Raw genomic sequence first — 25,560 nt, 5'->3', positions numbered from 1 at the left:
GAAAGGCCAGCATTCTGGGAAGGCAGGTAGCCACAAGAGGGTACTTAGTGTGATGGCTTCACCATGATTCAAGATCTTACTGTTGGTCTTACAGTCTCAAAAAATTTCCATGGTGTCCTAGCACTGAGTAGACTTAGGAATGCTGAGTCATGCAACAAAGTTCACTAGAGATTGATATATAAACCAGATGCCAAGCTATTAATTTACCATGAGATATAAAACCGCCAAGCAGCGTGGATACTGGTACTGGGCTGAGCAGTGTATGATACTTTCTCAATTGACAGACTGCATTGGCAGTCAAACTATTAGAAGGTTTTTTGGTTGTTTAGATGATTTTAACGTTAGACACAGAGATCTGACAGCTGCTACATTCATCTTCATAAAAGGGATTTAACTACCAGGTGAACCAGATATTTGGACACCACTTCTTTGGATGCTGCCAGGAGGGCTTCTGCCAATAAATGCTTCCGTGACCCTCCTAGGTTTCTAGAGCTGACCGGTTCTCCTTGTGAAGGAAACATTCTTTCTTTAGATATCTTAATATTCAGTCTGTCTTGTGTGTCGATGAGTCCTTTCATTTATTTAAGATTATTTTGCATATCTCTGGTCTGATTAATTATTTCATGATTTAACAGTTTGACGTAAAAGGATAATTTTATTTTCCTTCTTTCCATATTTCTCAATATAGTAGCTCACTATCACCCAAATGTAGCATCAACAATATTATCCCAATGTTTTACAATTAGGGTAAAGAACATAGGATTTGGAGTCAGAAAGACCTAGGATGAAATTCTGGCTCTCCTTTTTTAAGTGTTATGACTCAAGATCAGTTAATTTCTTTTGGCCTCAGTTTCCCCCTTATAAAATGAAGATAATGCCTACTTCACAGAATAAAGTGAGATTTAATGAGGTTATGCATGCAAAGCACCTAGCACAGGGCTGGGTGTAAAACACAAAGACGATTGCAACACATTAGAGCAAAAATAACAGATCTCAACCATTTAGATTCTCTTTGGTTTCCAAGTATGCAATTTTTTGTTCATTCTTCTTCCAATGTGGTTTCACTTTGATTTTTATAATCATATTAATGTTATTTTAAAAACTAGTTTCCTTGACTTTTGAACTGGATAAACAAAAGTGAATTAGTCTTGAGTGCACTGATTTCTTTGGCTTACTGTTCTCCTTCTCCACCAGAAATAAACAAATGACACAGTTTGCTTTTGTCTTTTTTCTTCCTGTTATCCTTGTGAAGATGTCTTTTTAAGGACTCTAGTCATGATTTTTTCATATTAAGAAATCTTCACCAAATTCTGAAGCTTAAAAATGCTTTTGTAACTGAGAGAGTGCTATGAAATCATACAGTTTTAGTAACAAATTTCTTTTTTTTCCAATTAATTCAACTTACTCTTCAGATGTCAGAATTCCCCAAGTTACATGATTCCTCCTAAATAAATATATATTCATATCTTAATATACACTCAGCTATTCTATCTTATGAGTTTGCATATGCAATTATGCCCTCTCTTTTCAAATAGATTATAACTCTCAAGGGCTGCTCTGTGGCTGAGTGGTTAAGTTTGTGTGCTCTGCTTCAGCAGCCTGGGGTTCACTGGTTCGGATCCCAGGTGTGGACTTACACACTGCTCATCAAGCCATGCTGTGGCAGCATCCCACACAGAAGAACTAGAATGACCTACAACTAGGATATAAAACGATGTACTGGGGCTTTGGGGAGAAAAAAACAAAAAAGAGGAAGATTGGCAACAGATGTCAGCTTAGGGCCAAGCTTCCTCACCAAAAAAAGCATACTTAAAAAAAAAAGACTCTAATTCCATGAAACTTAAGTCCTGATGAGTATGTCCAGGGTCTGAAAATCCAGCCTGCCTTGTAACCTTCATCATCTGCCAACTTTAAAAACAAAACCCAAAAAACCTTATAAGAGTAGGAACAGATCTATTTCTTTATATCCTCACTGTCTATACATTGTAGTACCCTACAGTGACACTGAGAAGTATCCTACACGGATATTGATATTGAGAAAATATTCAATAATTATTTGCTGATGAGAAATGCTATGAAGTGGAAATAAAAATAACAGATATGTTTCTCTCTTCATAGGTTAACTTACATTTTATGAAGGTGTAGATCTGATTTTTTGTAATGTAAAGTTTTGTGAACCTGTGTTAACTTTTCCCTAAATTACTTAAACATTTTCTTTCCTGACTTCAACAACAGGAATTTTATGTACACCCTAGATATTTCTTGCATTAGAGAAATTCCTGACTTTAAGTCTTATATCCTTCCTTTTAGTCCATATAGTAGGTTATTTAACTTTGCTCCCCATCTGTTTATATTGCTTCAGTGATCCCAATCTATTCAGTGTTTGCCTTGAATTGTAATGCTCAAGCCTTATACTCTTCAGATCCTTGGGGAAGGATGATATTTAGTTTGGCCTATTATCACATACCAAATGAAGATATCTAAAAATTTAGTGCAATATACGAATTAAAACAAGAATAATATAGTATTGAGAGAACAAGACCAAGCACCATGACAGATCTGTGTGAGAATTAAAATATCCATTATCAATTCTACGACAAAGGATGGATTAAAATTTTATAATCTGGGAACATAGCTATTTCTAAAATGGAATCCTCCATAGGGAGTGTACACAATAGGATGAGGAGAGGGGAAAATCTGGGATGTGCCAAACACAGTGCCAGAAATTTCTTATATTTAAACTCATTTAAAGCACACAACATTCCTTCTAGGTTAATGGCATTATTCTACTTTACAGATCCAAATTTTATTGACATCTAAATATACTACCAACACTTAAAATTTAACATAATAAAATTATAAACTGACCACAAAATAAGCTCCTTTTGATTTCTATGAACATTAACTTAAGGGTCTTTATTCAGAAGCCATGGTTAGTTTAATATTATAGACACGTTTTCCAAATTTTTCAGTACAATTGCAAAATAAACCCCATAAAATATGGGGAGCCTGTTTATAAATCCCATTACTAATCATGGAAAGATATATAAGCAGACAAATTTGAGGGTTCTGTATAAGTGAACTCTATACGGTCAGTTTTTTATGAACCAAATGGTCCTGAAGGAAAAAGTTATCCAAACTCAATTCTGTTTTTAGGACTGAAATCAAGGAGATCAACTTATCTTTGTATTTAAGAACTAGCCTCTGACTAGGGGGCAGTGGGCTTGGCAGAATATTCAATGATCTCACCAAGAGCCCGTGTAACGTAATGACATTAGATGGTGTATTTATGTTAGATAATATTACTGAAGCATAACACAATGCATCCTGACATAATTCAGTTTGTAAAACCAAAACTCATTCAATAGTGTCATAAAATAATGACAAACAGTTTTGAATAATACAAAATAGGAACATGGACATTCATGCATTCATTCATTCATTCAGTATACTGAGTATTTCCACTTCAGTAGATACCGTAAGGGACATAATGAAAAACTACATATGATCATTTCCTTTGGAAATCTAGAGTCTAAGGGGGAGACAAGATATGGACACATAGATAAAATGTGAGGAATAAAGTGAGAAATAGCATAAAAGTGGTGCTATGAAGTGCTGTTATAGGACTTCAGAGGAAGGCAATATCATATTTGGAGACAGTGTCTGGGAAAGGCTTCATGAAATAGATGGCATTTGAGCTGTTTGGAAGTGTGGATAGGATTTCAGCAGAGAAGAGAGAGATTCAACTGAAGAGGGAGTGGTATGGAAGTGGGATGTCATAGGCTGGCTTGGGGAATGCTGAATAGGCCAGTTTAACTAAAGCATAGATCATGTATAAGGGAGTGAAAGGCAAAACTGGGTTAGGGGTTGGGAAGGTTATGCAGGGCCCTCAAGGTCAGTCTAGTAGGGTGATAGAACCACTGAAGGTTTTTCTCAGGGAAGTGATACAATCTACTAGTTCCTTTAAGAATTTATTAGGATAGATTGGAAGGAAGAGATTGAAGAATGGAATTCCATTTAGGAGGCTCTTTTAGCAGTCCAGGCACTAGCTTGTGTAGGTGGAGCACAGAGGAGGAAATTAACATTTATTAAGAATGCACTATGTGTAAGGCATTTGATTGATTTAGCTATAATACTTCATCTAATTCTTGCAACAACTCTGAAAGGTAAACAACATTAACTCCAGTGTTCACTTGAGGACATTAAGGCTCAAGAGATCAGTTTGCCTAAGTTCACTGAGTCAGTAAAATAAAAAGGGGAGGGGAGAAGTCAGCAGCTGAGACTTCAAAGTCTACATTATCCGCACTAAACCATGTTGATAAAGGGCCTTCTTTTCATAAGCTCCCTGCTATTCAGGATAAGCAGTTCAATATTTTAGCTCTGCCTCTGGTATAGACCTAGAGATAATCACATCTAGCGGGAGAACGAGTCTGACAACAGAGAGGTTCTCCTTGAAAGCTGAAATTAGGGGGACTCTTCTACCCCCAACCAACCAGAGAAACTTCCCTGCTAGAGTGAGAGCTTCTCATCAGTGGACAGTGTCTCACCTGTATCTGAATCCCCAGGAGCAAGCCCACGGTCTGGCACTGCAAGTGCTCAAAAAAAACCAGCTGTTGTATTGAATCAAACCTGTGATTCATGCAACATATCTTCTGTTCTCAACAAGCTCCAAGGAAACAAAATAGTTTGTATGGTTCTAAGATTGTGACCCAGAGAGTTATTTCCACAGATGGGGCTCACCTCAACCCCTGGGACAAATTCTGCTCCTAGTCAGGGGAAAACAAGGATTGAACCAGGAGTTCAGCAGCACGGCAACCTTCTGCCAGTCCTGCTCTGTTCTTTCATCCCAGTTGTCGATTCCAGGTGTTTCTTCTCACCACTGGGATCAAGCTCTCCCTTTCAATTCACAGTAGGTACAACCCTGTCTTTCTTGTTAGGCCAGTATCCCAGCCTTTGAACTCTGCCCACACCTAGCTCCTATTTCTCCAACAAGATATGAAACATAGCAGGACCTCTCTGACACCAACTCTTTGCTGTTGAAACCTGCCAGGCTTCCTTCATGCAGTGCTTTGCTTATGTGCCAAGTCCACTGTCTAGGCCCCAGGGACTGTCCCAGATCTCTTGGACTACTCCAGCAGGTCTGTAGAGTCATCACACACCAGCTCTCTCTGGTCCAGCCTGTGCTTCCTCTTCATGAAAAGAGTTTTGACAATGGTCATCATAGGAGTGATAGTATACTCATACTTATGTAGTACTTGCTATGTGCCAGGCATTGTTCTATGTGTCTTACAAATATTAATTCCTATAATCATCACATTATTAATATCCTCATTTTATTGATTAAAAAAAGCAAAACAAAAAACCTGAGACTGAGGGATTAAGTTACATTTTTAAGGTGACAAAGTTTGCAAGAGGCAGAGCCAGAATTTGAACCCAGGCATTCTGGCTATAGTTCATTCTCTCAACCACTATATTCTCTGCCTCTCCAACAGCAGTGAGAAGATAAAGAACATGTCACTAGTGAATGTACTTACCATTTTAAATGTCCTATTTAATACATCTAGCATAATACTGACATTAGTAGTTAGTTATTAGACTTATGTTAAATGTATTAACATGTACCTATAAGTCTGAACCCCAAAATCAGAAAGAAGCCCTTACATGATGCTCAAACACTGATATATGAGTATCTTCATGTTGACTGAAAATACTACAGATGTTCTGCATTTAGGCAAGTCTAATAAGACAAGGAGTCAAAGATACTGTTATTTTACTTAGCAAAAATAATCCAAGAATATTGGTAGAGAAGATAATCATGAACATGATCTTGATAGGTTGGGAAACAACTCTGAGAATTTAAGAATCAAAGTAGATTTGCCGTGAGAGTAGACCTTAAAAGTTTTCATCACAAGAAAAAAAAAAGACTATTGACATTTGGCAAATTGGATAGTTCTGCACACTCTAGTTCACTTGACAAAATGACACATTTTATTGTTATCAATCCAGAAGGTAAACATCTGATTAAATATATTATGATAAGAAATTGAAACAAGAATTAAATAAGACTATAATTATACCTATGTTAATGTGCATCTTGGATTCTTCTGATTTCTATTATTACTCTAAATTATTAAGTATAAAGCACTAATTAAAAAAAAATTGGTGAACATCTCTACATACCAGGTGCTGGAGATAAGTGATCAAGACATAGAAGAAGGTTATTTTCTAACAGTAGAGAGACAAAGACCATAAGCAAGTAGTAAATAAACACATGGCATAATTCTGAATAGTGCTAAGAGCTATGAAGAAAGTAAAACAAGGTAATGCAATACAAAATAAAGTAGTGGTAGTGAGCGAGCAAGGATATGATGTGTGAGCTAGTACCTGACTGAAAAAGATAAGGGGCAGAGCAAGAGAAATGACTTTGAACTGGTATGCACAAGGAGAAAAAGGAGGATGGTGTGGCTAGAGTACAGTGAGAAATGGGGAGACTGGCATGAGATCAAGTCAGAGAGGTGGGCAGGGCAAGGTCATAGGTCCTTGTAGGCCACAGCAAGATATTTGAATTTCGTTCTTTCTAAGTATAAGAGGAAGCCATTGTCAGGTTTTAAGTTAGGAAAGTGATGTGACCTCATCTCCATTTTTAGAAGACCGCTTTAGCTGCTATTTGAAAAATGCATTACAGGGAGTCAAGAAGGGAATCATAGAGACCACTTAGGAAGCTACTGTGGTAGGGAATAGAAGATGGTGGCTTGGACTCAAGTTGTACCAGAAAAAACAGAGAGAAGTAGATGGAATAGGGAGATATTTTGGAGGTAGAACTGACAAGACTTGTTGATGAATTAGATGTGGGGAGTTAGGGAAAGACAGCAATCAGGAATGACTCCTAGGCTTTGAGTGGATAGCTGTGTGATATAGTAACAGATGGAAGACTGAGAGCAAAACAAATTTTAGGAGAAATTCAGATCCATAGAATATTAACAAGTAGAAGGACAATATACCAATACCTCCAACGACATTTACATCAAACTCAGGGAAATGAAAAGAAACAAACTTTCACAAAATCATATGGAATATGATCACTGGTTAGATGGTTCTCCTATCAGCCTACCTCAAGACCCCAGACCATTTTCAGCTCTGGAAATCAAAGGAAAACTCAGGCCATTCTGGCCTTCTGTGGATATTTTATTTCATAGAGCACTTCTAGAAATGCTGTGTGAGCACTCAAAAAATGTGTGGTAGGTACTCAAAAAAAAAAAAAAAGGTACCGAATGACACCTGTTTGTTCCATTACAGTTAGAGCCCATGTAACCTATCTACAACAGGAGTAAGAGTAGAATTGAGAACTCTCAAAATTGCCATGTACCATGAATCTGAATTACGTTATTTCCATATTTTAAAATTTCTGTTGTGTGTGTGTATGTATGCACGCATATGTACATATGTGCGTATTTCTCTCTAATACTACTGATGGGAAAAATAAGTATGCTCCAAATATTTTTCCTAGTATATAATCAGCGCTTTCCCACAATGTTTTTATTTTAAATGAATAGTCATTACATACCTGTAGCATATCACCAAGGTCTGCTGTGCTAATATCTGGATCTTCTGTGGTGTTGAAGGGCACCGGAGTTATTCGTACAAGGGTGAGCACTCTTGGTTCTGGATATCTCCATAACATCATCCCTGGGCTATCTTCAGTTTCATTGTAAAACAAAACTTCATAGACACCAGGCATTTTCAAAGGTTCTGTTAAATGAAAATACCGTTAACTGTATGCTTTTGAAGGAGAACATGTTGCTTTATTACAACAAGAAAAAATTAGGAGGATAAAAGAAAAGATCATGAGGCTGGACCCAAGGCCGAGTGGTTAAGTTCGTGTGCTCCACTTTGGCGGCTCAGGGTTTCTCTGGTTCAGATCCTGGGCGCGGACATGGCACCACTCATCAGGCCATGCTGAGGTGGCGTCCCACAGAGCACACCCAGAGGCACTCACAACTAGAATACACAACTATGTACCGGGAGCTTTGGGGAGAAAAAGAAGAAAAAAAGGAAAAGAATATAAAGAAGCTGGTTGATCATTTTATATGGTTTGAGACAAGAACAAACTAAGAATTCTCCCTTATGAGACTGAATGGTAATGTATTATTTTTTTTAATTGAGGTAACACTGGTTTATAACATTATATAGATTTCAGGTGTACACCATTATAATTTGACTTACATATACATTACATCAAATTCACCACCAAAAGTCTAGTTTCCATCCATCACTGTACAAATGACCTTCTTAACTCATTTTGTCATCCTCCTATCCCCATTCCCCTTGGGTAACCAGTCTGTTCTCTGTATCTATGTGTTTGTTTGTTGTTATCGTCTACATATGAGTTGACGCATATGGTATTTATCTTTCTCTGTCTGACTTATTTAACTTAGCATAATACCCTCAAGGTCCGTCTATGTTGTTGCAAATGGTAAAGTTTCATCTTTTCATGGCTGAGTAGTATTCCATTATGTACATAAACCATATCTTCTTTATCCATTCATCCATCAATGGGCACTTAGGTTGTTTCCATGTGTTGGCCATTGGAAATAATGCCACATTGAACATAGGAGTGCATATCTCTTTTCAAATTAGTGTTTTCATATTCTTTGGATAAATACCCAGCAGTGGAATAGCTGGATCATAAGGTAGTTCTATTCTTAATTTTCTGAAGAATCTCCATACTGTTTTCCATAGTGGGTGCACCAATTTACATTCTCACCAGCAGTGTCTGAGGGTTCCCTTTTTCCCACATCCGACCCAACACTTGTTATTTCTTGTATTTGTAGTTAACAGCCATTCTGCCAGGAATGAGGTGATAATCTCACTGTGGTTTTGCCTTGAATTTCCCTAATAAATAGTGTGTTGAACATCTTTTCATGTGCCTGTTGGCGATCTGGATATCTTCTTTGGAAGAATGTCTATTCAGATCCTCTGCTCATTCTTTTGGTTGTTAAGTTATATGAGTTCTTATATATTTTAGATATTAATCCCTTATTGTATGTATGATTTGCAAATATCTGCTCATAATTGGTAGCTTGTCTTTTTGTTTTGTTGATGGTTTCCTTTGCTGTGCAGAAGCTTTTTAGTTTGATGTAGTCTGATTTGTTTATTTTTGCTTTTGTTTCCTTTGCCTGAGGAGTCATACTCAAAAAGATATTGCTAAGACTGATATGAAAGGGCATACTGCCTGTGTTTTCTTCTAAGAGTTTTATGGTTTCAGGTCTTACATTCAAGTCTTTAATCCATTTTGAGTTAATTTTTGTGTATGGTGTAACATAGTAGTCTAATTTCATTCTTTTGCATGTGGCTGTCCAGTTTTCCCAACACCATTTATTGAAGAGACTTTGCTTTCTCCACCGTATGTTCTTGCCTCCTTTTTTCAAAATTAGCTATCTATATATATATGTGGGTTTGTTTCTGGGTGTTTGATTCTTTTTGGTTGATCTGTGTTTTTTCTGCCAATATCATGCTGCTTTGATTACTATGACTTTGTAGTGTATTTTGAAATCAGGGAGTGTGATAGCCCCAGCTTCGTTTTGTTTTCTCAGAACTGCTTTGGCTATTCAGGGTCTTTTGTCCATACAAATCTTAGAACTCTTTGTTCTATTTCTGTGAAAAATGTCATTGGGATTTTGATAGGGATTGCATTGAAACTGTACATTGCTTTAGGTAATATGGACATTTTTAACTATGTTAATTCTTCCAATCCATGAGCATGGAATGTCTTCCCTTTTCTTTGAGTCTTCCTTGATCTCTTTCAATAATACCTTATAGTTTTCAGTGTACAGATCTTTCACTTCCTTGGTTAAATTTATTCCTAGGTTTTTTATTCTTTTTGTTGCAACTGTAAATGGGATTGTTTTCTTAATTTCTCTTTCTGCTAGTTTGTGGTTACTGCCCAGAAACGCAACTGATTTTTGTGTGTTGATTTTGAACCCTGCAACTTTACTGTATTCGTTTATTATTCCCAATAGTTCTTTGGTGGATTCTCTAGGGTTTTCTACATATAAAATCACGTCATCTGCAAATGGTGACAGCTTTACCTTTTCTTTTACACTCTGGATGCCTTTTATTTCTTTTTCTGTCTAACTGCTCTGGCTAGGACTTCCAATACTATGTTGAATCAGAGTGGTTAGAGTGGGCATCCTTGTTTTGTTCCTGTTCTTAGAGGGTTAGCTTTCAGTTTTGCACCATTGAGTACGACGTTGGCTGTGGGTCTGTCATAAGTGGCCTTTATTATGTTGAGGTACTTTCCTTCTATACCCATTTTATTCAGAGTTTTTGATCATAAATGACTGTTGAATCTTGCCAAATGCTTTCTCTGCATCTATTGAGATGATCATACAATTTTGGTATTTCATTTTGTTAATGTGGCATATGATATTGATTGGTTTGCAGATGTTGAACCATCTCTGCATCACTGGGATAAATTCCACTTGATCATGGTGCATGACCCTTTTAATGTATTGTTGTATTCAGTTTGCTAGTATTTTGTTAAAGATTTTTGCTGTATTTTATCAGTGATATTGGCCTGTAATTTTCTTTTTGTGTGTTGTCCTTGTCTGGTTTGCGTATAGTTAATGTTGGCTTTATGAGTTAGAAGGCATCCTCTCCTCTTCAATTTTTTGGAAGAGTTTGAGAGGATAGGTATTAGATCTTCTTTGAATGTTTGGCAGAATTCATCAGAGAAGTCATCTGGTCCTGTACTTTTGTTTTTTGGGAGGTGTTTGATTACCATTTCAATCTCCTTAACAGTGATTGGTCTATTCAGATTCTCTATTTCTTCTTGATCTAGTTTTGGAAGGTTGTATGATTATAAGAATTTATCCATTTTATTCTAGGTTATCTAATTTGTTGGTGTACAGCTTTTCATAGTAGTCTCTTATAATCTTTTGTATTTCTATGGTATCTGTTGTAATTTCTCCTCTTTTGTTTCTGATTTTATTTATTTGAGCCTCCACTCTTTTTTTCTTAGTGAATCTAGATAAAGGTTGTCAATTTTGTTCATCTTTTCAAAGAACAAGCTTTTAGTTTCTATTGTCTTTTTAGTCTCTATTTCATTTATTTCTACTCTGATTTTTATTATTTCCTTCTTTCTACTGACTTTGGGCTTTGTTTATTCTTTTTTGTGCAACGTTAGATTGTTTATTTGAGATTTTTCTTATTTCTTAAGGTAGGCCTGTATTGCTATGTACTTCCCTTATAGCACCACTTTAGCTGCAGCCCATAGATTTTGGCATGTCATATTTTCATTTATCTCCAGGTATTTTTTTGATTTCTCCTTTGATTTCTTCGTTAACCCCAATAGTTGTTCAGTAGCATGTTGTTTAGTCTCCACATATTTGTGACTTATCCAGCTGTCTTCTTATAGTTGAATTCTAGTTTCATACCTCTGTGGTTGAAAAAGCTGCTTAATATGATTTCAATCTTCTTAAATTTATTGAGACTTGTTTCATGACCTCATGTGATCCATCCTGAAGAATGTTCCATGTGTACTTGAAAAGAATATGTATTCTTCAGTTTTTGAATGGAATTTTCTGTATATATCTCTATTAAGTCCATTTGCTCTAATGTGTCATATAAGGCCATTGTTTCCCTACGGATTTTCTGTCTAGATGATCTCTTCATTGATGTAAGTTGCGTATACTTATTGTATTACTGTCAATTTCTCCTTTTATGTCTGTTGATATTTGCTTTATATATTTGGGTGCTCCTATGTTAGCTGCATACATATTTATGAATGCTATATTCCTTTTTTGGATTATCCCTTTATCATTATGTAATGTCCTTCTTTGTCTTTTGTTACAATCTTTGTTTTCAAGTCTATTTTGCCTGATTTGAGTATCGCTACCCAGCTTTCTTTTTGTTTCCATTTGCATGGAATATATTTTTCCATCCTTTCACTTTCAGTCTCTGTGTGTCTTTAGATTTGAAGTGAGTCTCTCATAGGCAGCATATAGATGGGTCTTGTTTTTTTAATCCATTCAGCAACCTCATGTCTTTTGTTTGAAGCATCTAGTCCATTTACATTTTAAATAATTATTTATAGGTATATATTTATTGCCATTTTGTCAGTTGTTTTCTGTTTTTTTTTTTGTAGTTCTTCTCTATTCCTTTCTTCTTTTCTCGGTCTCTTCCCTTGTGGTTTGGTGGTTTTCTTTAGTGTTATATTTGGGTTCCTTTCTCTTTATTTTTTGTGTATCTATTGTGGGTTTTTGGTTTAGGGTTACCATGAGGTTCACATATATCAACCTATATATATATATAGCAGTCTATTTTAAGGTGATAGTTGCTTAAGTTCAAAGGCATTCTAAAACCACTACACTTTTACTCCTCCCTCCCACATTTTATGTTTTTGATTCATATTTTACATCTTTTTATTTTGTATATCCTTTAACCACTTATTGTAGTTATAGTTAATTTTACTAGCTTTGTCTTTCAACGTTCATATTGGCTTTTTAGTGGCGATCTATTGCCTTTACTTAATATTTGCTTTTACCAGTGATATTTTTTCTTTCACATATTTTCTTATTCCTAGTTATGGCCTTTTCTTTCCCACTTAAAGAAGACCCTTTAACATTTCTTTTAAGGCCGGTTTAGTGATGAATTTCTTTAGTTTTTACTTGTCTGGGAAACTCAATCTCTCCTTAAATTCTGAATGATAACCTTGACGAGTAGAGTATTCTTGGTTGTAAATTTTTTCCTTTCAGCACTTTAAACATATCATGCCACTATCTTACGGCCTACAAAGTTTCCACTGAAAAATCAGCTGGTAGGCCTATGGGTTCCTTTGTATATGACTTGTTTTTCTCTTGCTCCCTTTAAGATTCTGTCTTTATTTTTAACTTTTGCCATTTTAATTATATCTTGGTGTGAATCTCTTCAAGTTCATCTTGTTTGGGACACTCTGTGCTTCCTGGACCTGGATGTTTGTTTCCTTCCTCAAGTTAGGGAAGTTTTCAGGCATTATTCCTTCAAATAAGTTTCCCGCCCCTTTCTCTCGCTTCTCCTTTGGGACTCATACAGTGCTAATGTTACTGCGTTTGATGCTGTCTCAGAGTTCCCTTAAACCGTCCTCATTTTCTAAAATTCTTTTTTCTTTTTGCTGTTCTGACTGGGTGATTTCCACTATTTTGTCTATTCTTCCTTATCATCTAACATCTGTTATTCATTCCTTTTAGCATAGTTTTCATTTCAGTTATTGTATTTTTCAGCTCTGATTGGTTCTTTCTTATATTTTCTAATTCTTTGTTGAAGTTCTCACTGTGTTCCTCCATTCTTCTCCCGAGTTTGCTGAGCATTTTTATGATCATTACTTTGAACTCTTTGTCAGGTAAATTACTTATCTCCATTTCACTATGGTTTTTGTTTTCTGGAGCTTTATCTTGTTCTTTTGTTTGGAACATATTCTTCGATCTTTTCATTTTGTTGGACTTTCTGTGTTTGTTTCTATGAATTAGGCAAAACAGCTAACTCTCCCACTCTTGAAGGAGTGGCCTTGTGTGGGAGGATCCCCTGTGTAGACTGCATGTTATGGGTGGCTTTGGCAGAACAGCTTTAGCTGGAGTGGGGCCCCAATCAGGGAGTCCCAGGCTGCTTGATGCCTGGGGATGTCCCAGCAGTGCAGCTGGAGTGGGGCACTGGCAGGAGATTCCCAGGCCCCTGGGTGGCTGGGGGTGCCCCAGCGCAGGGGCTGGAGCTGGACTGGGCAATGGCTGGGGTCTGTGCCTGGGGGTGTGCTGGGGCAGCCTTAGTAGGCTGGCAGTATCTGGACCATGCTCCCACCCTTGCTCTCAAGGTGGAGGGGGGATGCAAAGAACGGCGCCCACCAGCACTTCACTCCAGAGAGAGTGCTAGTAGTTACCTGCTCATTCAGCTAATATTCTAGGGTTAGTAAATGGATTTCCTGCCTGTAGAGTCTAGGTGCCCTTTAAATCACAGGTTTTTCACTGTGCCCCAGAGCAGGCAAGCTTGTGCACAGCCCCTCAGTGTTATCCCTCCCTACAGCAGGTCATCAGCATTGGGGGTGGGTGCCTTCAATACCATGTCTCTGTGTCTCCTACCCATTTTTATGTGGTCTCTCTATGTGCAGAATCATTTTAACCATCCCTCAGCTCTTCTTCAGGAGGAAGTGCTCTATCCCTAGGTGTAGATCCAGTGTGTTCTGAGAGGAGGTGAGTTTGGGGTCTTCCTACACCAGCGTCTTGGAGCCTCTGACAATGAACTATTTCTGTACTGCAGGTATTAATGTACTTTTCAAGTGATCTTAATGTGTTACCATTTAATGACTGTGCAGTTAAAACAAACACACATGCACACACACACTCATACTGAAGCTGTTGCTACTCACCAGCATCTTGTATATACTGAAATAGACCTGTCCGTAGGTCATCTGAGCTTTGCTCACTTTTAAACGTCAGAGTCTTTTCCATAGGAGATGGCATTTGTGGCACTGCTTCACAAGTTTGTACTTCAAAGTTTTGCTCTTCATTAAGGTATCCACTGAGTAATTCATGTAGAAGAACTAAACAATTCAAATGTTCTTGACCCCAGAAAACCTTTAAAATCATATGAAAAATTTTAGTGGCTTTTAAATACAAATATTTCATGAGGATAATTAGGTACAATCATATTTGAATTACTGCAAGACTGTAATTACATTCAGTTTAATTACTGACAATAACTAAATTATAATTTCTAAGAAGTAATCGACCTGTGGGATAAAATTCTATTACTTGAGTAAATATATAAAAATAAAAAAATCAATTACATCATAGACTGTGTGAATAACAGTCAATTTTAAAAGCTGAACAGTGATGAAATTATGTTGATGTGAAGTAATGTTTATGAATTAACTTAGGTAAGAGGGAAAAGAATACCTATTATGGTCTGAGAGAAGGCAATGAAGATCCTCCAGACCAAAATATTTATAAAATAACAATAATCACCTTGTGGAATAGCTTCCTACATTTTGTCATGGGATTAAATAAACATGTCTTGATTACATGGTTCCTTTCTTTGCACTTTTACTCTTCAGAGAGAAAGAGAGGGAAGATGCTCAATGAACATGAATTTAGAAGGCTCTCAACTTCTGTGTTTAGTGAGAATGTGCCAGCACACAGTTTTCCACAGCCCTTGAGAATCAATTGTACAGTAGCTACAACAGAGTTTCACTAAAAGGCCTTGGTGTTTCCTCTAACAGAGAAAAAGTTCTGCATGGGAAGAATGTTAGTCTCTAACAGAAGTATGACCGGTGGGTATTAATGATTAATGTCAGAAGACTCAAAATTTCAGTAATGCTAAATTTCTCTGAATATATTGGATAAAGGCAATACAATCTTTACGTCTAAGAGAAACAGAAAAGAAAAAAAGGAATATATGGAGGCAGAAAAAAATAACTCTATACTTTGTGGGTAAGTTTTAAACCCTAAGCTTAGATCCTACTCTCTGGAATTAAGGCATCTCAGAAATGAAGGTAAGAGATATGGTACTAAATCTACTTTTATTCTCATTAATCTTATTTTTATTGGATCCTGAAAAAATAGAGATGGGTGAAAAGTCAAGCTGGGGAATGGAACACTGCTCCAGCCTTTAAATTGTCAAGAGACAGTCAGTGACTGAATAATATAGAGATGATATACTTTGTTTTTTCTCTTACTGTTGTTTTTAATGTAGCATTACTTTGCTGCATTGGAAAAATGATAATATGACTAATATTCTTGATAAAACAACACGATACCATATGCTTCTTGTTAAATGTATGAAGATTTCTGATAGATGCCAAAAATCTCCAAAGCAATACAAAGCAATAAATTATTAGGATACCCCCACATCTAGCTCTGTGTCAGTAAGAAAATTGGTAAAAAAACTTGACGCAACACAACTTTTAGATGAAAAGAAGAAACTTATATATAACATGTATCCATTATTAAAAAATTAGTTGTTTCCATTTTCTACAACTGTGAATTTCTCAAGTTTTTTGGGTTCATGTCAAATTTGGGGGACATTAAATCATATAAAGAATACAGTCACATCTATCCAAATAGAAAATTATCAAGAAATAAGTTGGATACTCTCACACATTCCATACTTGGGTGTAAATCAAATGCATAAAAGGTTGCAATGTGATCATATGTCAAGTGTGTCTTCAAACATCACAATATCTAAGGAATCTGCCATTAGGAAATTGTTCTTATACATTACTGATGACACTGTGCTTGAGACAGACTGACTGCTTTGTAACTAGAAAAGTCTATACATTAGAAAAGGTTTAATGACCCAGCAATTCCACTCCTAGTCATATATCCAAGAGGAATGAAAACACAGGTCCACATAAAAAACTCGTACACAAATATTCATGGCAGTATTATTCATAATAGCCCAAAGTGGAAAGAACAAAAATGTCCATCAATTGATGAATGGATAAATAAAATGTGGTATATCCATACAATGGAATATTTAGCCATAAAAAAGAATGAAGTACTGGCACCTGCTAAAACATGGACGAACCTTGAAAACACTATGCTAAGTGAAAGAAGCCAGTCACAAAAGAGGACTTATTGTATGATTCCATTTACATGAAATATCCAGAACAGTCAACTACGTAGAGACAGAAAATAGACTGGAGAGGAGACTAAAGGATAATGGGGAGCAAATGCGAATGGGTACAGGGTTCTGTAGGGGGGTGTGTGTGTGTGAAAAATGTTCTAAAATGGATTATAGTGACGATCACATAATTCTGTAAAAACTGAAAAATCATTGAATCATATACTTTAAGTGAATTTTATGGTATATGAATTGCATTTCAATAAAGCTGTTAAAAACAGTTTAATAAGACAGCAATCTGACAATATCCTTTCTTACCACATCATAATTTAAAATTTAGTGAAACAGTTCAAAAAATGAACAAAGGCGAGTTAAAAACTTATGGGAAAAATGCAGCCAATCCCCACAGACCTGTAGCAGACCTCCTCTTAAATCGATGGATATTTTTGGTATGGACTGTTCTGGGCCTGGATTGCCACTGTGTTTACACCATTTAGCTTCCAGATTGGCAGTAGCACAACATGGTCCTAGGAGAATTCGACTTCTTTCTTTGAGACTTGTTTTAAGGAGAAAATCATTTATGCTGAGTAGAAATGATGACCCAAGAATTATGCCTGAGGAAAAAAAAGAAATGGAGAGAGGTACATAACTCCTCCTTGTCAAAAAACTATATTTAGACAAGAACTATCTATACTTTTTAAGAGCATTAGTTTACCCTTTGTCAGAGTCTTTTTCAGTTGGCTTTTCCCCACAGTTTTATGCCATTTCTATAGAATTCTAGATATGAAGCAGGTATACCTCATTCACATTCCTAACAAAGCAATATTTGCCAAAACATTATGACTTTCCATGTGTGAGCATTTTAAGTTTTATGAGTAGAGACATTTTCATTAAATTGTGCAAGTTTTTCAAACAACTACATTAAGAATAAGAACAGCTGCTTCATTTGTCTATTGTTAACATGACGGGAAAGGGCAATTTTCTGTGATTTCTTACAGTAAGAGAGTATAGTATATTACTTTGCTACACGCTCAAGTTTTTGACTGGCTCATGTTAAAATTCAAAACAATCAAAATATATAACATGTGTTTTCTAAAAATTTTAGTTTAATCCAAACTTCACACATCATAACCACTTGAAGTTTACAAAGTCTTAAAAACAGATAGTGGCAGCTTAGATTTATGAGAAAAACTATATGCTATAGTTCAAAGTAAATATACTCATGAAAGGAATACACTTTAAAATGTAGGTTTTCTTTTGAACTTAAACTAGAAGTGCAGATCAAAACCTTTTCATAAAACCAATGGCACACTTTAAGATATTTGGATGCAAAGTTAGAGTGGTGGCTTAATTTTCCCCTAAGGACCTCATATTCCGAATTGTCATTGTGAATATTGAATTTCACCAGACCACGTTTGCAATGCCCATGGCTTATTTTTCTAATGATATTTGACCCTTAAAAGAGATGAAAGATTAAGAAACACCTTAGGCCCACAGTATACATGTTTCAAAGTATAGTACCCACATTGACTTTTCAACTTGGTGAAGACTTGAAAACTTCATATATGTTGTATATTCCTACTGCAGAAATAAGATGCATTACTTCTAATCTTCCACAGTGACATCACACCCCCAAAAGGGTTTGGGCTGACTTTTGTTAAAAATTTTGATGGTGAAAATCAGTTTCTTAAATTTTTTCATCAAATATATTGTAGCACTAAGACTTCCATTTCATTCACACAATTTTCTTGATTCAAGGCTACACTTCACTTAGACTAAAAAAAAAAAAAATAAACAGAAAATAGAAGAATAGAAACAGACCCCAAATACCCAAGAATCAAAAATCATCTTTATTAATGGAGTTTAGAACTTAAGTCATAACTTCCTGACTTAACTGCATTACATTTTCTGAAATATTTACTTCTCAACACTAAACATCTGCTAAATGAAACATGCCAATTCATTATTCAGAAATTTGCCGTAATAGGATTATAAGAGTATAGGATTAACCCAGTACAATCATCCAGCAAATTAGCATTAGGGGAATGTCAGGATTGCATCACCCTTTAATCTCAAATACATGCATCTTCATACTACCCTATAACAAAATACTCAATTATCTGGTGGTAATTTTAATATGAACATCCTATTGGTCACTAATACACAGTGTTTAATACCAAAGGCCTCCTAGGTTGCTTATCTTATTTAATGTTTACCATTATCTTGTCAGGCACCCAGATTGAAAAATCTTGAGGCTCTCTTTAGGGGCTCTTACTTTCTTGGATATATTTACAAGATTTATCAATTTCTCTATCATTCTACCCAACTCCATTATTTTATTTTTTTTTTTTGGAATTTTTTTTTTTTCCTTTTTCTCCCCAAAGCCCCCCGGTACATAGTTGTGTCTTCTTCGTTGTGGGTCCTTTCTAGTTGTGGCATGTGGGACGCTGCCTCAGCGTGGTTTGATGAGCAGTGCCATGTCCGTGCCCAGGATTCGAACCAACGAAACACTGGGCCGCCTGCAGCGGAGCGCGCGAACTTAACCACTTGGCCACGGGGCCAGCCCCCAACTCCATTATTTTAAAACATCAAAGAAGAGAGACCTTAGTAATCTAAGTGATTGAAAGGAAAGACCACATCATCTTCAAGCTCCAACAGACTGTGAGCATCCTGGAGGCAAGGACCATCTTCTTCCGTATAGTACTGAGCACAATAGTAGCTATTCAGGACATATCTCACTGAACTGAATCAACAATTTAGAATCTGATCCTATTTTCAGCTGTCTCAATATATTTCTAGATAGCTAAAAAAGTGCTTAAGTCTTTGCCATTCTTCATTTTGCATCACTATGTCACAGAATAATAAGGCTGGATAGAAGAGACCTTAGAAGCCATCCCAAGTCCCCTTCCTCTAAAAAGTCACACAAAAACCTTTTTATTTTGAAATAACACTAGACCTACCTAAAAGTTGCAAAAATATACAGAGTTCTCATATACCCTTCAGCTATGTAACCATAGTACAAATATTGAAATCAGGAAATTCACATTGATATAATACTATTAAGTAATCTACTGATCTTATTTGTCATTTTCTCCACTGAGGTTCTTTTTCTGGTCGAGGAGCCAACCTAGAATCCCCACTGAATTTAGTTATCAAGTCTCCTTAGTCTTCTATAATCTGTGACAGACCCTCCAGCTTTGTCTTTCATGACCCTCATACTCTCGAATAGTCCAGGTCAATTATTTTGCAGCATGTCTCTAAATTTGGGTTTATCTGATGTTTTCTCATTAGAATGAGGTTATGCATTTTTGGCAAGAGTACCAGAGAAGTGATGCCCTTCTCAATGCATTATATCAGAGTAAGAGATATGCATGTTTTATTATCGGCAATATTAACTCTGATGGCACGGCTAAAGTTATGTCTGCCAGGTTTCACCACTGTAAAGTTATTTTTCCGTTTGTAAATATCTTGTGGGGAGATATTTGGAGACCATGCAAGTATCCTCTGTACATCAAACTTTTACCCACTAATGTTAGCATCCATCAATGGTTGTTGCCTACAACGATTATTAGTGTGGTGTGTGATAATGCTGATTTCCTATTTCTCACGTTCTTCTACATCTATTAATTAGTATTCTATGGTACATTAAAAATCATGAATTCATACTGATGCTTCTGGTTCTAATCCAACACCACAGGGTGGTTTCCAGCTTTCTGCCTTTCCTTATTTGTAATCTCTTCCTACCTTACCAAGTACCCCTTCTGATGTGTTGATTTCTAATCATCCCTAAAACATCACTTTGAAGCAAATGGTAAAAATTAAAGCAAAATAACTAAGACAGACATAAAGGACAACTTTATGGAAGCAAATGTAATTATCTATCAAAGAAAAGACTATCAAAAGAAAGGGCTGACTCCCTAGAAGTCTCGTTAAGGATGCGTTTGACAACATTTTGTCGGGAGCATAGAGATGAATGAGATTACCTTTCTCACTCTACAGCAGCTTTCATTTATACAAAGAAATTTGTAAGCATATGATAAAATCTTCTTTGTAGAAGTAATTTAATACATACAGAATTTGGATCTTACTAGATATTTCTACTATGCAGGAACTACTTCAAAATACTGATATTGTACTGTCTAAATTAGTTTCTGAAGTTTTGCCTAAAAAAGACTAGTACTGGAATGGCAAAATTTGCATCATTATACTTTATGAATATTCCTCAGAAAGTGCCCATCTCTTCTCAAAGAATAATTTAACTAGGGTTTATGGGAGGATCTTCTTAAACTCCCAAAAGTTATATAATTAGAAGCATTTATTGACTGGGGTGAGGAGGGATGTAAGAAAAAAATTCTAGACTTGAATTATTACAAAAACAAATATAGAAATGTTGATAGCTTTTGTGTCACTGTATACACTGTTTAACACATGGACATTTCCCTCCTGTCATACAAATCCTATTCTATTCTTTTCTTTCTTTTTTTTTTTTTTTTTGAAGATTAGCCCTGAGCTAACATCCGCCACCAATCCTCCTCTTTTTGCCGAGGAAGACTGGCCCTGAACTAACATCCATGCCCATCTTACTCTACTTTATATGTGGGACATCTGCTACAGCATGGCTTGAGAAGTGGTGCACAAGTCTGCATCCAGGATCTGAACCTGTGAACCCTGGGCAGGCTGGCTTCCAAATCCTAATCTTTTTTCCTTGGGTAGAGAGAATAGGATACCTCAAATTCTTGGGAGAGTAAAGATAAAGGTGGGGACTGAAAGCTCCAGAAAATGGCCTAGAATTAGGAAACCAATGGTCAGGCCAACATTTGGGGGCCTGGAACAAGAACAAGAAAGAAAGTGGGTCAGACTCAGGTGAGCACTGGGAGGGCAGGAGGAGGCACAATGTACCTGAGATACAAAGAGCTTGCACTTGCAGCAGGCACTGACCCAACTATGGCTATCTTCCAGCAACAGCAGAATCTAAAAGACTGGTTTTCCAGTAAATAGACTAGTAAGGCTGAGAACTTGCCATACTTCCCAGATTTTCATGTTTGATACTCTCTGGAGTTTGATTTGGCTTAGGAATGAGCACGAGATCCAATGAAAGCCAGTGAGGTACAATAATGCTTTGGGAAAGTGACTTTTCCTCTTGCTCCCTGGTTTTGAAGTTAAGAAAATGAAGGTACTAGAGCTGCTTGCAGCTACCCTGAAGAGCCTGAGGCTCAAGCTGTGTAATACAGAAGGAAGATCTAATGGATTCTGCCATGGCTAAGGACAGCACTGGTCCCAAGCTTTTCACTTACATGAGTTAAATCAGTGTAGGTTGGATTTTCTACCATTTATGATCCAAAGCATCCCAATTAATATACATTCTCTAACTAAAGGGATTTCCAAGGGCAATCCTCAGTCTTCTATCTACAACCCCCACCCTCCAATCTCTTATCTCTGTGAACTTCTCTACTTTCACTGCTTCAAGGGTAATTTTTTTATGACAGTATCCATAAGCACACCTAATTTCTTAACCAAGTGCCACTCCCACGCCTCTGTCTATAAGGAAATCTGGATATCTTGGATCACCTCCAGCTTAATATTTATGCATGCATGTATTCATTATTTGACCAACATTTACTGGTTATCTATCATATACTAGGAACAAAAAGGTAAAGTGAATAATACGTAATTTTCTTTCACATCAGATTTTTCCCTGGCAACCGTTAGCCTCAAGTTATAAGATCTCAGTAAATACTAGGGGAAAAGAAAAGACAACCAACAACATTTATAATATTAACTCTGTTAAGCAAGTGAGCTGTTGAAAAACATGAACACTTCCCTGTTACCATACAAATCCTATTCTTTTTTTTTTATTCACTTTATGTGCTGTCATTTGTTTCACTCTAATCAAGTATTTAATTGAGCACCTATGTGTAAGTCACCTTTCATTTTTTCTTTTCTTTCCCCTTTCATTCTTTTTCCCAATAGCCTACCCCTCACTCTAGTCTTACCTTTTCTAATCCTTTTACAGTTTGTACTTGCCTATAACTTAGGTCTACCAGCATTGATCATGGGCTAGTTTAAACACATAGGTGGCATTGAGAAATTAAGATGCTACCAGTTGGCAGTGAGGAGAAAGGAACAGGCACTGCCTGTAGGCATTAAGGAAACACATGACCTATAGAGATAAATGTGCCCTGCCTGGTCTCTTTTGTTCCCTTTCTTTCCTTTTGTGCCATACACCTACAAGGAAATTAGGGGTGGTTCATTTTTGAGACTTACACAAATAACTGAACTCATCCCCTAGTGCCTACCTGCCCACTACAGTTGCTACACACACCAGTCTGCTGTGGCTTTGCTCCTCAATGAGGGGATCCAGATATCTGTGGCACCAAAGTAAGGATCACTCCCAAGTAACAGGTTTTAAGTTTGAAATAGAGTATCCATTTCCTTTTGAACATTTCCTACTACATTTTTAAAAAGCTACAACAAAATAATAGAAAAACATGTTAGTTCAAATGGTTTTAATCTTGGTGTAAATGACCAGCAATAAGAGATTATGGTGGTCACTTAATAATAAAGGGTAGTGATGAATTTCACAAAGGGTCATTTACAAATGATAAACCAAACTTTACACTTTTACCACAAAATATGAAAATAATCCCTGGGACTCATGACAGGGTTATTAATTCTCCTTTCCCCTTTCTTTCACTCTGTGAGAAGCTGGCCTATGGGACATCATCCCCTCCTTTTAGTTTTTTTCGTGAGGAAACATACTAAATATCTTCCTTGGGATAAAATGAATCTTACCTTTATATATCACCACACACATAAACCCAGGGCCACAGAGAATACTCAGAGTTCATGTAAGCTGGATACTTATACATTCAAAATCCAGTATAAATGGCAATAGAAAACGAGTTAAGACTTGTGTTCTTCTTCTTCCTAATGGACTAATGCACTGTTGGACAAAAGTACTACAAATGAAAATTATAAAGAGCTATCTTCTTAGCACTGGAACATTGGAAAAGGTTGAATAATTTTGTGAAGTTTTATCTCTATGTGTGTATATGCATTGCAAATATGACAAAATGTTTACATTTGTTCTAGCTGGTGAGAATACAGGCATTTGATATGTTATCCTTTACATTTTCTTTACTTTTAATTTTTCCCCTAAATTTCCAAAAATAAGAAGGAGAGAAGAAAGAAAAAAATTCAAGAAATATGCTGTGAAAGTGTAAGATTTAAATGTTCACTTAAACTTTAAAAGTATGAATATGTATTATTAAAGTTATTTACTCAATCACTCATCAGGTTACTTTTTAAAAACTTTAATTTTGAAATAATTTTAGGCTTTCAGCAAAGTTGATATCCTCACCCATCTTCCCTTAATGTTAACAACTTACATAAACTATAGTATGATTCCCAAAAGCCAATAAATTAACATTGATATACTACTACTAATTTATAGACTTTATTTGAATTTCACCAATTTCTCTCCTCATGTCCTTTTCCAGTTCCAGGATCTAATCCAGGACTCCACATTGAATTTAGTGATTGTGTGATCAGGTCATTTTGACCAAGTATATAAACTGTTCTCTCTACCTCCTTCCATTCAACACACTGCTTTTCTGTGGATTTTTCCACTGGCCTCTTTCAAAAATCTGTGTTTATATTTTTAACTTCAGCTTTAGCAAACTAATGGCAGATATTTAATTAAACTAAATGAGGTGTAGCAACATTGAGAAGCAATTTCAGAGACAACTAGGTGATACACAGAAAAAATCTTGCTTTGCATACTGACGTAATTTTCAGTGAGTGTAAAAATTTATATCAAGGAATAAATAGTTTCATGACCATTAAAGTACTCTTACAGAAGACTAATAAATGCAAACCACTTGTTTTGGAGAATATTTACAAAATGCTGCCAGTCCTACATCATCAGTTTCTACTAGACCCTTAGTAAAGCTCCTACTCTCTGCATGCTGACTGTGCAAAATGCAATCTAAATCATGCTTCTGTATGTCATTAGAAAGAGTACTCAATGATGACATATGCTAGCAAAGCACATCCAGGTATTTTCTTATCCAGCTGGAAACAATCTAAGACTACTAGAAAATCAGCAAGCATGTGTTAGATACATTCACAAGTCAATTTGCCTAACAGTGAAACATCAAGATGCCTCAAAAAGTGAGGAAGAAAAAATTTTTATAAGTATGATCCATAAAGAGATGACCAGAAATATTTCCATTTCTAGTTCCTTCAATTAATTATGTTGAAGCACATAAAAATGGCACTTGGATATTTTAACCATGAAAAAAAACTTATCTTTCTCTCCTTGATCAGAATACGTCAGTTGATCAGATCCTATTTACACTCTATTTTGTAATAAGCCTATATAGTTGTATCTATTCCTACAGTAAAGTAAAATATAGGACAAGATTAACATATGGAACAAACCATAACAAAACTATCAGAGAACAACATGGATATCGATGTTTAAGCTGAAAGGGAGGACAGCGCTCCCCAACAAATTTACTGAAAAGTCTAGTTGTCAAATGAGAGCCCAGTTGGGTGATCCACCTGCTAACACGTGTCCCTTCTCTAAAGCACCTAATGATTTCTCATAGGTGAGATTTCCAGTCTCCAGGAACTCTTATCCACTTCTCAAGGTGAGACCCATAGTCCAATCCAAACCTCTTCTTTTGGACATAAGAAAATGAGAAGTATCAGGAATAGGATTTTTTTTTCTTTCACAGAAAGAAAGGGAGAATTACTCATGAAAGATGAAAATGGCTACTGAGTTGGCTATTTATACTTATACTTGGCCCTTGTCTGGGAAGGGTATTTTTTAAGAAGAGTTTTAAAACTCTTGGATCCTAGAAAAACTAAACTAAAAATACCAAACAGTGACTGAGGATATGCTTTGCCTCTTTCTTCCCCTCCAATATGCCACCGTACTTACTGTTATTACAGTTGTGTCAGTTT

General features: G+C 36.2%; 1 protein-coding gene across 10 annotated transcripts in view; it reads right to left on the bottom strand.

Annotated features, from left to right (window-relative positions):
• The window catches only part of VPS13B (vacuolar protein sorting 13 homolog B), a 777,539-nt gene that overhangs the window by 137,222 nt on the left and 614,757 nt on the right, over positions 1-25,560 (bottom strand). For all 10 annotated transcript variants that reach the window (XM_005613228.4, XM_070222393.1, XM_023649188.2 and 7 more), the window contains exons 37-39: positions 17,002-17,204; positions 14,396-14,603; positions 7,565-7,749 (exon numbers count right to left, since the gene is read on the bottom strand). In XM_005613228.4, coding sequence (XP_005613285.2) covers positions 7,565-7,749; positions 14,396-14,603; positions 17,002-17,204 — 596 coding nt within the window. The remainder of the gene's footprint in view (positions 1-7,564; positions 7,750-14,395; positions 14,604-17,001; positions 17,205-25,560) is intronic.

This window comes from Equus caballus, chromosome 9, assembly GCF_041296265.1.
Source record: "Equus caballus isolate H_3958 breed thoroughbred chromosome 9, TB-T2T, whole genome shotgun sequence".
Classification (NCBI taxonomy): Eukaryota; Metazoa; Chordata; class Mammalia; order Perissodactyla; family Equidae; genus Equus; species Equus caballus.
This window is presented reverse-complemented; position numbering and strand designations above follow the sequence as displayed.